Source organism: Dipodomys spectabilis, unplaced genomic scaffold (assembly GCF_019054845.1).
Source record: "Dipodomys spectabilis isolate Male_0828 unplaced genomic scaffold, ASM1905484v1 ptg000002l, whole genome shotgun sequence".
NCBI lineage: Eukaryota > Metazoa > Chordata > Mammalia > Rodentia > Heteromyidae > Dipodomys > Dipodomys spectabilis.
The window spans coordinates 40,082,439-40,095,176 of record NW_024870679.1 but is presented as its reverse complement, the minus strand read 5'-3'; the positions used below and the strand labels follow the sequence as shown (position 1 = coordinate 40,095,176).

Sequence of the window (12,738 nt, the reverse complement as noted above, 5' to 3'; positions counted from 1 at the left end):
GAGTAGCTAAGGTTACACATGTGAGTCACTGAACTTTTTTTTGGGTCTGGTCATGGGGCCTGAACTCTAGGCCTGGGCACTGTCCCTCAGCTCTTCAGCTCAAGGCTAGCACTCCACCACTTGAGCCACAGCGCCACTTCTGGCTTTTTTTTTTTCTTTTTGCTTATGTGGTGCTAAGGAATTGAACCCAGGGCCTCATGCATGCAAGGCGAGCACTCTACCACTGAACCACCTTTCCAGCCCCACCACTGAACTTTTTAACAGATTGCTAATGTACTTTTTTTTTTGTTGTGGTTGTATATTTTTGGGGAGGGGAGGGCTATACTGGGGTTTGAACTCAGGACTTTGTACTCTTTAATTTTTTTGCTCAAAGCTAGTGTTCTATCCTTTGAGAGACAGTTCCACTTCTGGCTTTTTCTTGGTTAACTGGAGATAAAGAATCACATGGGCTTTTCTGCCTGGACTGACTTAGCATGATCCTCAGAGCTCAGCCCACTGAGTAGCTAGGATTATACTAGTGAAATGAGAACTAGTCATGCTGAGAGCACGAAGTTCACATTAAGGCCAGTTCATAAAAATCAACTTCTGTCACTAGTATTGGCTATTTTATAGGCAAATATTTTATCAGTTATTTATACAATTATAAATTTTTTGGCATATAAATAGCAAATCAGCTTTAATATTTTAGTTATCTGTCTGGCCATTAACATCTGAGACACTTCTTTAGGATCTATAAGATGACTTGGTCATTTTACTAGTTTTGAAACATTCTTATTCTCTATCTTTTACAATAAAAAATATTAAAGTACCACTCATAATTAGTGTAAACATTCACATTTAATAGTACCTTTAAAATAAACATAACTACATTTAAAATGGTTCCAAAATGAATCTATAAATGATAATATAAATTAAGAAATATGAACGTAAAAGTAAATAAATTTAACATTAGCTGTGGTATAAATAATGGTAAATGTATAGTGTACCTTTGAGTCATTAAAATGTCTTTAAAAAACATAGCATGTTACCAGAATGTTAAAAACCATAGCCATGGTTCTCAAACTTTAACAATCTACATTTGAAATTATTTTGGCATTTTTCAATGAGAAATTAATGCTATTTCCAGAATTGAGATCCAAGTCCGATGTTTCAATAGATCTTATTTTTATACTCAAATGTTGAATACATGGCTCTTTTCAAATGGATAAAACAAGTGCATTTAGAGATCCATTTTTCGAAGGCTCATTCGGCTGAAGGAGTCTCTGAGGAAAAATAAGAGATAGTTATGAGAAAACATTTTTTTTTTTGTCGGTCGTGGGGCTTGAACTCTGGGCCTGGGCACTGTCCCTCAGCTCTTCAGCTCAAGGCAAGCGCTCTACCATTTGACCCACAGCGCCACTTCCAGTTTTCTAGTGGTTTATTGGAGATAAGAGTCTCACGGTCTCTCCTGCCCGGGCTGGCTTTGAACCGAGATCCTCAGATTTCAGCCTCCTGAGTAGCTAGGATTACAGACGTGAGCCACCGGCGCCCAGTGAGAAAACAATTTTTAAAATGTGAAAAACAATTTTTTTACATACACCTTGTTTTGCTTTATATATTTTTTTCTACCAGATACATCTCTAACTTGTTACCAGTTTTTAACTTTCAAGTTGGCTGTTCATCACAATACTCAGCCTTACATACTCCTAACATAAATTTCTTTTCTTTTCTTTTTTTTTTTTTTTTGGGTCCAGTCGTGGGGCCTGAAATCTGGGCCTGGGTGCTGTCCCTCAGCTCTTCAGCTCAAGGCTAGCGCTCTACCACTTGAGCCATAGCGCCACTTCCAGCTTTTTTCTTTTTGCTTATGTGGTGCTGGGGAATCGAACCCAGGGCCTTAGGCATGCAAGGCAAGCGCTCTACCACTGAGCTACCTTCCCAGCCCCCCCCCCCTTTTTTTTTTTGCCGGTTGTGAGGCCTGAACTCTGGGCCTGGGAGCTTCCCCTCAACTTTTTTTTTTTTTTAATTTTTTTTTTTTTGGGTCCAGTCGTGGGGCCTGAAATCTGGGCCTGGGCGATGTCCCTCAGCTCTTCAGCTCAAGGCTAGCGCTCTACCACTTGAGCCATAGCGCCACTTCCGGCTTTTTTCTTTTTGCTTATGTGGTGCTGGGGAATCGAACCCAGGGCCTCAGGCATGCAAGGCAAGCGCTCTACCACTGAGCCACCTTCCCAGCCCCTCCCCTCAACTCTTAAGCTCAAGGCAAGCACTCTACCACTTGAACCACAGCACCACTTCCAGCTTTTTCTGTTTATATGGTGCTGAGGAATCGAACCCAGGGCCTCATGCATGCAAGGCAAGCACTCTGCCACTGAGCCGCCTTCCCAGCCCATAAATTTCTTTCTTTATATATAATATATTGTAGTAACTACTTTGTGTGTGTATATATATGTATATATACATATATATCTCTATATATGTATGTACACATAAGAATATAATAGCAACGTTTTGCCAAAATCCTTCATTTGCTCTAGAGGTGCTGCAGATATAAGAAAAGATAAGGACTTAAGGTATAATAAAGGGGAGATCTGGGGCATTAAAAGGCAGATGTTTGAGGATTCAAATTCAAAGCCAGCTTGGACAGGAAATTTCTAAGACATTGCCAATTAATCACCAAAAAGCCAGAAGTGGGGCCTGGAAGGTGGGTCAGTGGTGGTGTGCTTGCCTTGCATGCATGAAGCCCTGGGTTTGATTCCTCAGCACCACATAAGCAGAAAAAGTCGGAAGTGGCACTGTGGCTCAAGTGGTAGAGTTCTAGCCTTGAGCTGAAGAGCTGAGGGACAGCACCCAGGCCCAGAATTCAGGCCCCAGGACTGACAACAACAAAAAAAAGCCAGAAGTGGAGCTGTGGCTCAAGTGGTAGAGTGCTAGACTTGAGCAAGAATGCTCAGACACAGCACCCAGGTCCTGAGTTCAAGCCCCAGAACTAGTATTAAAAAAAATAATAAACTTTTAAGTCTTAAACTAGTGAGTCTCAGACTTTATCTCTGATCTTTTTTTATATTCTTAGAAATTACTGAGGACGGGCTGGGAAGGTAGCTCAGTGGTAGAGCACTTGCCTTGCATGCATGAGGCCCTGGGTTCGGTTCCTCAGCACCACATAAGCAAAAAGAAAAAAAAAAGCCAGAAGTGGCACTGTGGCTCAAGTGGTAGAGTGCTAGCCTTGAGCTGAAGAGCTGAGGTACAGTGCCCAGGCCCAGAGTTCAGGCCCCACGACTGGACCCCCCAAAAAAAAAATTACTGAGGACAGCTGGGCACTGGTGGCTCATGCTTATAATACTAGCTACTCAGGAGGTTGAGATCTGAGGATTGTAGTTTAAAGCCAGCTCAGCCAGAAAGTCCATGAGGGCTGGGATGTAGCTCAGTGGCAAAGCGCTTGCCTAGCAAGTGCAACGTCCTGGGTTCGATCCCCAGTACCAAAAAAGAAAAGACAAAAAAAAAGAAAGTCCATGAGACTCTTAGCTCTAACCCCCAGAAAACCAGAAGTGGCACTGTGGCTCAAGTGGTAGAGCGTTCACCTTGAGCTGAAGAGCACCTAGGCCCAGAGTTCAAGCCCTACTACTGACATAAAAAAAAAAAAAAAAAAAGAAAAAAGTAAAGAAAAAAGAAATTACTAAGGACTCCAGTATCTTTTTTTTTTTTTTTTTGTCAGTCGTGGGCCTGAACTCTGGGCCTGGGCGCTGTCCCTCAGCTCTTCAGCTCAAGGCTAGCACTCTACCACTTGAGCCACAGTGCCACTTCTGGCTTTTTTTGCTTATGTGGTGCTACGGAATCGAACCCAGGGCCTCATGCATGCGAGGTAAGCACTCTACCATTGAGCCACCTTCCCAGACCTATTATGTGTATAGGTTTTTTTTTTGTTTTTTGTTTTTTTGTTGGCCCCGGGGCCTGAACTATGGGCTTGGGTGCTGTCCCTCAGCTCTTCAGCTCAATGCTAGTGCTCTACCACTTGAGCCATAGTACCACTTCCAGCGTTTTTCTGCTTATGTGGTGCTGAGGAATGGAACCCAGGGCCTCATGCATGCAAGGCAAGCGCTCTACCACTGAGCCACCTTCCCAGCCCGACTCCAGTATCTTTTATGTGGGTTATACACTGGCATTTACCATATTAGAAATTAAAATGGAAAATTTTTTTTTTTTGTTTGTTTTTTTTTTGTCGGTTGTGGGGCTTGAACTCTGGGCCTGGGCGTTGTCCCTCAGCTCTTCAACTCAAGGCGAGCGCTCTACCACTTGAGCTACAGCGCCACTTCCAAAATGGAAAATTTTAAGTTACTATTTTAGAAAATAACCAGTGACATATTATTAAGCACTTTCTTCCCCCTCCCACCCCCCTTGCCAATCCTTGGGCTTGAATTCAGGGCCTGAGTGCTATCCCTGAGCTTTTTTGTTCAAGGTTGGCATTCTACCACTTAAGCCATAGTTCTACTTCTGTCTTTTTGTGGTTAACAGGACCCAAGAGTCTCTCATACTTTCCTGGCTTAGGACTGATATCCTCAGATCTCAGTCTCTTGAGCAGCTATGATTACAGGATCACTTATGCCAGGCAGTATAAGCACTTAAGTCTACTACAAAGTAATATTCCAGATTTTGTAAATCCTCAAAAATTCAAATATAAGAAATTTTTATTTTCAAAATGCTGAAGCAAAGCTGGGAGCTGGTAATCCTAGCTATTTAGGAGACTGAGATCTAAGGATTGGGTTCAAAGCCAGTCTGGGCGAGAAAGTCTATGAGACTCATTTCCAAATGAACCATCAGAAAACTGTGGCTCAAAGTGGTAGAGCATTAGCCTTGAGCAAAAGGGCTTAGGAGACAGCACCCAGGCCCTGAATTTTCAAGCCCCACACTGACCAAAAAACAAAACAAAAGGGGCTGGGAAGGTGGCTCAGTGGTAGAGCGCTTGCCTTGCATGCCTAAGGCCCTGGGTTCGATTCCTCAGCACCACATATGCAAAAAGAAAAAAGCTGGAAGTGGTGCTGTGGCTGAAGTGGTAGAGCGCTAGTCTTGAGCTGAAGAGCTGAGGGACAGTGCCCAGGCCCAGAGTTCAGGCCCACGACCGGATCCCCCCAAAAAACAAAACAAAACTTCTGAAGTAAAAACTGAAGGGGTAATAATCTTGAAATACCTCTAATTAAATATGTAGGTGATAAAAGGATTAATGTAATTGAACTTACTAGGTTTTCAAGAGGCACAAAAAATATGAAACTATATAAGAAAATACTGATTTTCTGGGATGGGAAGGGGAAACAAAGGAGGAGGCTACAATGCTTGATAAGAAATGTACTCATGGGCTGGGAAGGTGGCTCAGTGGTAGAGCGTTTGCCTTGCATGCCTGAGGCCCTGGGTTCGATTCCTCAGCACCACATAAGAAAAAAGCCGGAAGTGGCACTGTGGCTCAAGTGGTAGAGCGCTAGCCTTGAGCCTTGAGCTGAGGGACAGCGCCCAGGCCCAGAGTTCAGACTCCATGACCGGACCCAAAAAAAAAAAAAAAAAAAAAGAAATGTACTCATTATCTTGCCCATGTAATTGTAACTCCTCTGTACAGTATTTTCACAATTAAAAAATAAATTAATTAATTAAAAAAAAAAGAAAATACCGATTTTCTTTTCCTTTTTCTATTTTGGCAGAACTTAAATCCTTTAGCTTTTAGTTTGTTTTTCAGATAGGGTTTCACACTTTCTGAGCTTGCCTTGGACTTCAATCATCCTATTTCTGCCTCCTGAGTAACTCGATCACAGCAGACATGCCCCACCACACTCAGCTTGTTTATTGAGATAGGATCATATGAATAACTTTTTGCCTGGGCTGACCTCAAACTGTCTTTGCCTTGAATGGCTCAGATAAAAAGCATGTGTCACATCACCCTGCCCAGATTTCACTTTTCTGAAGAACCCCAAAGTAAGAAAACAAGCATACCTGTGACAAGTGACAGGCAAGACTGCCTTGTACAACTGAGGGATCTTTCTGTTTATCAATGGCTGTAGAGCCTCTTTGAGGCGATGATAGTTTCTCTCTAGTTCCCTTTGATACTCCTTTTGATCTTGTCCAATTAAGCTCTTATTTTTCCTTAAGGCATCCTCACACCTAGGGGGAAAAAGTATGTTCAAGTTTTTTTTCTGGCATAAGTTTGTGACTTAGTGGATGGCACGTGTACACACAAATACACATATACAAACATGCAAAGATGAGCACATTCAGTCTTCGAGCTGGAAGTTACATATAATATTCATTTGTCTTAGGTTTACACAGTATTATGGTTTGGACATAAAAATGGTCCCAAAAACTTAGGTGTTGAGGGGCTGGGAAGGTGGCTCAGTGGTAGAGTGCTTGCCTCGAATGCATGAGGCCCTGGGTTTGATTTCCTCAGCACCACATGGGCAGAAAAAGCTGGAAGTGGATGTGAGGGCGATCTGGCTGCAACATGTCATCCCATTGATCGCCAGGGTTGATTCGGCTGATCTGGCTGGCTAGGCGGGTGTCCCCTTCCTCCTGCACCGCTCCATGTGCGTCGCTCCATGTGCGTCCCTCCCGAAGCTGCGCGCTCGGTCGAAGAGGACGACCATCCCCGATAGAGGAGGACCAGTCTTCAGTCAAGGGTATACGAGTAGCTGTGCTCCCCTGCTAGAACCTCCAAACAAGCTCTCAAGAAAAAGCCAGAAGTGGCACTATGCTTAAGTGGTAGAGCACTAGCCTTGAGCTGAAGAGCTGAGAGACAGCGCCCAGGCCCAGAGTTCAGACCCCCACGACTGGAAAAACAAAAAACAAAAAACTTAGGTGTTGAAAGCCTGCTCCCCAGCAAGTGTCTCTGCTGAAAGGTGACTGATTTTAAAGGTGCTAATAATCTCATCAATAGATTAATCCACTGTTTATTACCTGGTTCCTGCTTTTTTTTTTTTTTCCCCTGGTTCTGGGGCTTGAACTCTGGGCCTAGTTGTTGTCCCTGACCTTTTTTTTCTCAAGGCTAGCACTACCACTTTGAGCTACAGTGCCACTTCCATTTTTCTGGTGATTAATTGGAGGTAAGAGTCTCATGGACTTTCTTTGCAAAACCAAAACCAAACAAACCTCCCCCCCAAAACCAACTTGCATAACCTATCTATGAGAAGTTATGTTATAGTTTAAAAAACAACTGTGGCGGGGGGAGGGGGGTGTGGGGGGGGCGGCGGGGGAGTGTAGTGGAGGTGGGAAGGAAGGGATGGTAGGGGAAAAACAAAGGAGGAGGCAACAATGCTTGATAAGAAATGTACTCATTACCATGCTCATGTAACTGTAATCCCTCTGTACAGTATTTTCATAGTAAAAAACATTAAAAAATAAAACAAACAAAAAAACCCAAACAACTGAAGGTCACTGAAGTGACATATATGAATAAGGTCAGGATCTAACATTTCTCGCTTCCAAGTTCCTGCTTATAAGTTTTTTAAGGGAAGGGAATCAGAAATTCACATTTTGAAAATTCTTTAAAAGTAGTAGCTTTTATATTAAAGTCTAATAGTAGTTTCAAGTAAAAAAAAATAAAAAATAAAAAAGCTTTCCCAAGCGGAGGACTAGTAGCTTATACGTTTGTAGTCTTAGCATCTTAGGACGCTGCGGTCTAGAGGATCATGGTTTGAAGTCACCCAGGCAGAAAATTTCATTAGACTCCATCTCCAAATAACCAGCAAAAATGAGGGCTAATTGGTAGGCACCAGCTGAGCAAGCAAACAGAGTAAGCTCAAAAATGTGAGTTTAAGTGTCAGTAGTAGAACTTGAACTCAGGGCCTCATGCTTTTGCTTTGTTTTTCCTTATTTTTTCCCCCCTTTTGTTTCTGCGTGCCAGCCCTTGGGCTTGAACTCAGGGCCTGGCCATTGTCTCTGAGCTTTTTGCTGAAGGTTAGTGCTCTACCACCACATGAGCCACAGGTCTACTTTGGGCTTTTGGTGGTTAACTGGAGAGAAGAGTCTTATGGATTTCCCGGGATGGCTTTGAACCTTAATCCTCAGTTCATAGCTTCCTGAGTAGCAAGGATTACAGGGGTGAGCCACTGGTGCCTTGCTTATTTTTTTGATAATAGCTCACTCTTCCACCTGAGCCATACCTCCATTCAGTGGAGAAAAGTGGAGAAAAGTCTCACACTTTTTGCCCAGGTGGCTATGAATCTTTGTCTTCAGACCTCAGCCTGTTGAGCAATTAGGATTACAGGAAACAGGTGTGAGCTACTGGTGTCCGGCAAGAACTGTCAATTACACATAGCTCATTTCTCGTGATTCACCACTCACGTTCTTTTTTTTTTTTTTTTTTGGGTCCGGTCATGGGCCCGAACTCTGGGCCTAGGCGCTGTCCCTCAGCTTTTCAGCTCAAGGCTAGCTCTCTACCACTTGAGCCACAGCACCACTTCCAGCTTTTTTTTTCCTGCTTATGTGGTGCTGAGGAATCGAACCTAGGGCCTCATGTATGCAAGGCAAGTGCTCTACCACTGAGCCACCTTCCCAGCCTGACGACTCATGTTCTTATATTTTCTCTATTCAATAGTTCCTTAAAACCCTTATACAGTGGTAGTAGTTGTTCTAAATTTGATGAGCTCTATTCAGGAGATCTTGATTACCTTTTAGTGAAGTCTTTAAAACAGAGTCTCAGCTTATTATGGTGTCTGAAGAGCTTCGGGTCACTGGGTATTTCCGAGAGGAAAACTTGGGCAACTTCCAGAGGTCCCTAAAAACATAATAAAAACAAGTGTATTTTTGCTTCTGTAAAGTCACACAGACAATTTATCCAGTGATTGTAGTACTAAGATGCCCTCATTTAAGCTGCCTATATGTCTATGCCAACATCTCTTCAGAGATAAGACTCTGTTTCAGGTTTTCCCAATCATACAGCTACATTTTTGCCTGCTACAATTAGACTTGCTTTTTTTTTTTTTTTTTTTTTTTTTTGCCATTTCTGGGGCTTGAACTCAGTGCCTGGGCACTATCCCTGAGCTTCTTTTGCTCAAGGCTAGCACTCTACCACTTGAGCCACAGTACCACTTCTGGCTTTTCTGTTTATGTGGTACTGAGGAATTAAACCTAGGGCTTCATGCATGCTAGGTAAGCACTCTGCCACTAAGCCACATTCCCAGCCCTAGGCTTGCCTTTTTTTTTTTTTTTTTTGTAGGTCATGAGTCTTGAACTCAGGGACTGGGTGTTGTTCCCGGGCTCTTTTTGTTCAAAGCTGATGATCCACCACTTTGAGCCATAGCTTTACTTCCAGCTTTTTAATGGTTAATTGAAGTCTCATAGACTTTCCTGTATGAGCTGGCATTGAACCATGATCCTTAGAGCTAGGATTACAAGCATGAGCAACTGACAACCAGCAAGATGATAATCTTTTTTTTTTTTTTTTTTTGCTAGTCCTGAGGCTTGAACTCAGCTTCTTTTGCTCAAAGCTAGCACTCTACCACTTGAGCCACAGCACCATTGCCAGCCTTTTGTTTATGTGGTACTAAGGAATAGAATCCAGGGCTTCATGCATGCTAGACAAGCACTCTACCACTAAGCCACATTCCTAGCCCCAGAAATCTTTTATGAGTTATATTATTGGGAAGTAAAACTACAAAACCATGTACATTTTGTGAAGATTAAAGTATAATAAGCTACCAGAAGCTGGTGGTTCATTTCTGCAATCCAAGTTATTGAGGAGGCTGAGCTCTGAGGACTGCAGTTCAAAGACAGCCTGGGCAGGAAAGTCCATGAGACTCTTATGTGGTACAGCTAGTGGTACAGCACTAGCCTTGAGGAAAAACACTAAGGATAGCACCCAAGCCCTGAGTTCAAGCCCTAGTATCAGCACAAAAAAAAAAAAAAGTCCCCAAACCTAAAAAAACAGTAAGATCATAGTTCAGACATGTAAGGAGGCAGGACCCTATCTCAAAAATAACTAGTGAATAGGGGGGCTGGAGGTATGGCTCAGTAGTAGACTATGAGGCCCTGAGTTTAAACCCCAATATTGCAAAAGAAAAAAAAGGAAGAAAGAAGAAAAAGAGAGAAAGAGAAAAAAGAAAAAGGAGAAAGAGAAAGGAAGAAAGAGCGAAGGAAGTAATAGGTTCACATGTAATAAACCCACAGCTCTGAAAATCAATCTTCCTATTTTTTTTTTTTTTAAGTTGTGGGGTGCTAGCTGAGGGCTTGGGTATTGTCCCTGAAGCTTCTGTGCTCAAAGTTAGTCCTCTACCACTTTCTGAGCCACAGCTCCACTTCTGGTTTTTAGATGGTTAATTGGAGATGAAAGTCTCACAGATTTTCCTGCCCAAACTAGCTTCACACTGCAATCCCCAGATCTCAGCTTCCTGAGTAGCTAGGATTACAGGTGTGAACCACCAACACCTGGCTTTTTCCAGCAAAAAACTGGAAGTGGCTAAGTAGTGGAATGCTAATCTACCACTAGATAAGGAAGAGAGCCTTGACTCTCAGTTAAGTCCCAGTACTAACAACCTCCTTTATGCTTGTGTGCATGCACACATACACACACATGTATACACACACACACAAACACACACACATACACATGGCCATTTTAAATTACATAATTCTTCATCTAAGAATAGGTAGATAGGTAGAAAAATACAGACAACAGAGAAGCAGATGTGAAAATCTTAACTGAGATTATACGAAATCATTTTTAATTTTCCCTGTTTTAAGCTTCAATGTCCACTAGATTCAATGTTGAAAATGAAATGTACAACTTGTGAATAAGGACTGGAGTAGAAAAACTGGGAGAGAGGAAGGGAAAGGATGACACTGCCCAAAAAGAAATGTACTCTTTACCTGATTTATGTAATTGTAACCTCTTTGTACATCACCTTTATGATAACAATTAAAAACAAATTCAGTGTCTTTGTTACTTTTTTTTTTTTTTTAAAATCTGTTGTGGGGCTTCAACTCTGGGCTTGGGCACTGTCCCTGCGCTCTTCATCTTAAGGCAAGCACTCTACCACTTGAGCCACAGCGCCACTTCTGGTTTTCTAGTAGTTTATTGGAGATCAGAGTCTCATGGACTTTCCTGCCTGGGCTGGCTTTGAACTGTGATCCTCAGATCTCAGCTTCCTGAGTAGCTAGGATTACAGGCGTGAGCCACTGGCACCCGGCTCTTTGTTACCATTTTTTTTTAAAATATATTTTTAAATTATAAAGATACTGTATAGAGGGGTTATGGTTACATGAGCAAGGAAATGAGTCCATTTCCTATGGAGCATTGTTACCTCCTCCTTTAGTTTTCCCCAACCATCCCTTTCCACCTCACAAAAATTTTTAACTTTTTTTTTTGTTGGTCGTGGGGCTTGAACTCTAGGTCTGGGCACTGTCCCTCAGCTTCTTTTGTTCAAAGGTAGCACTCTACTACTTGAGCCACAGCACCACTTCTGGCCTTTTCTGTGCATGTGGTACTGAGGATTCGAACCCAGGGCTTCATGAATGCTAGGCAAGCACTCTATCCCTAAGCCACATTCCCAGCCCTGTTACCACTTCTAATACATGCCCTTTACACTTGATATAGCAAGAATCTGTCATTTTGTAAAAAACAGTATTAAAATTATTCCAAGTACAATTTGTAATTAAAACTACACAATGCTAACAAAAGTACTAACCTGGTTTACAGTGGTACCAACAGATCCCTGAAGTACCATCTGAAGCATCTTGGGGTCAGCTGGATCCTGATGTGTTGCGAATGCCAACTCCTGTGTCTTTTTCTGCATATCCTCAATAGCAACTTCAATTGGTGTTAAGATTATCTGAGTAAAACATCAACTATTAGGTCAGTATACTGTTTGAAACCTATTTAATGAACTTTAAATAATAAAACCAGCAAACTGAAAGCTTTAATACAACAATAAAATTCCAAACTCTATCCCTGAATTAATAAAAAACAAAAACCAATAAACACCTTTTAAAGCATGAACTGAAATTGTGTGCCAGTGGCACATGCTTATAAGCCTTGGCTACTCAGGATTCAGAGGTTCCAGGTTCAAAGCCAGCCCAGAAAGAAAAGTCTGTGAACTCTTGTCCAATTAACCAGCAAAATGTCATGCTGGAGGCATGGCTCAAGTGGTAGTAAGCCAGGCAAACAAGCCATCTAGGCAAATGAGAGGTTCTGAGTTAAAATCTGGGTCCAGCAAAAACAATAAGGACAACAACAAAATAACCAACAACAAAAAAGAAAATAAGCCAGCTATCAGTGGCTCACACTTATAGTATTAGCTACTCAGGAGACTGAGATCTGAGGGTCATGGTTCAAGCTGAGCCCAGGTAGGAAAGTCCATGAGACTCTTATTTCTAATTAACTATTATGAAAGCCAGATGTGAAGGTGGGGCTCAAGTAGTAAAATGCTAGCCTTGGGGCTGGGAAGGTAGCTCAGTGGTAGAGTGCTTGCCTTGCATGCATGAGGCCCTGGGTTCAATTCCTCAGCACCACATAAGCAGAAAAAAAAAAAGCCGGAAGTGGCTCTGTGGCTCAAGTAGTAGAGCGCTAGCCTTGGATTGGAGAGCGAGGGACAGTGCCCAGGCCCAAAGTTCAGGCCCCATGACTGGACCCCCCCAAAAAAAATGCCAGCCTTGAGTGAAAAAATTAAGGGACAGTGCCAAGGTCCTGAGTTCAAGTCCTAGTACAGGTAAAACAACCATCTCCAAAAAAGAAAGCAGATGCTGCTGGATACTGGTGGTTCACACCTGTAATCCTAACTGCTCAGGGAGGCT

General features: G+C 42.5%; 1 protein-coding gene across 5 annotated transcripts in view; it reads right to left on the bottom strand.

Moving 5' to 3' along the window:
- Window positions 1-817: 817 nt before the first annotated feature.
- Dock7 (dedicator of cytokinesis 7) overlaps window positions 818-12,738 on the bottom strand; it is a 195,988-nt gene continuing 184,067 nt past the window's right edge. For all 5 annotated transcript variants that reach the window (XM_042676205.1, XM_042676213.1, XM_042676221.1 and 2 more), the window contains 4 exons: window positions 11,634-11,777; window positions 8,619-8,725; window positions 5,950-6,117; window positions 818-1,262 (listed from right to left, as the gene is read on the bottom strand). In XM_042676205.1, coding sequence (XP_042532139.1) covers window positions 1,220-1,262; window positions 5,950-6,117; window positions 8,619-8,725; window positions 11,634-11,777 — 462 coding nt within the window. In that variant the 3' untranslated portion in view covers window positions 818-1,219. The remainder of the gene's footprint in view (window positions 1,263-5,949; window positions 6,118-8,618; window positions 8,726-11,633; window positions 11,778-12,738) is intronic.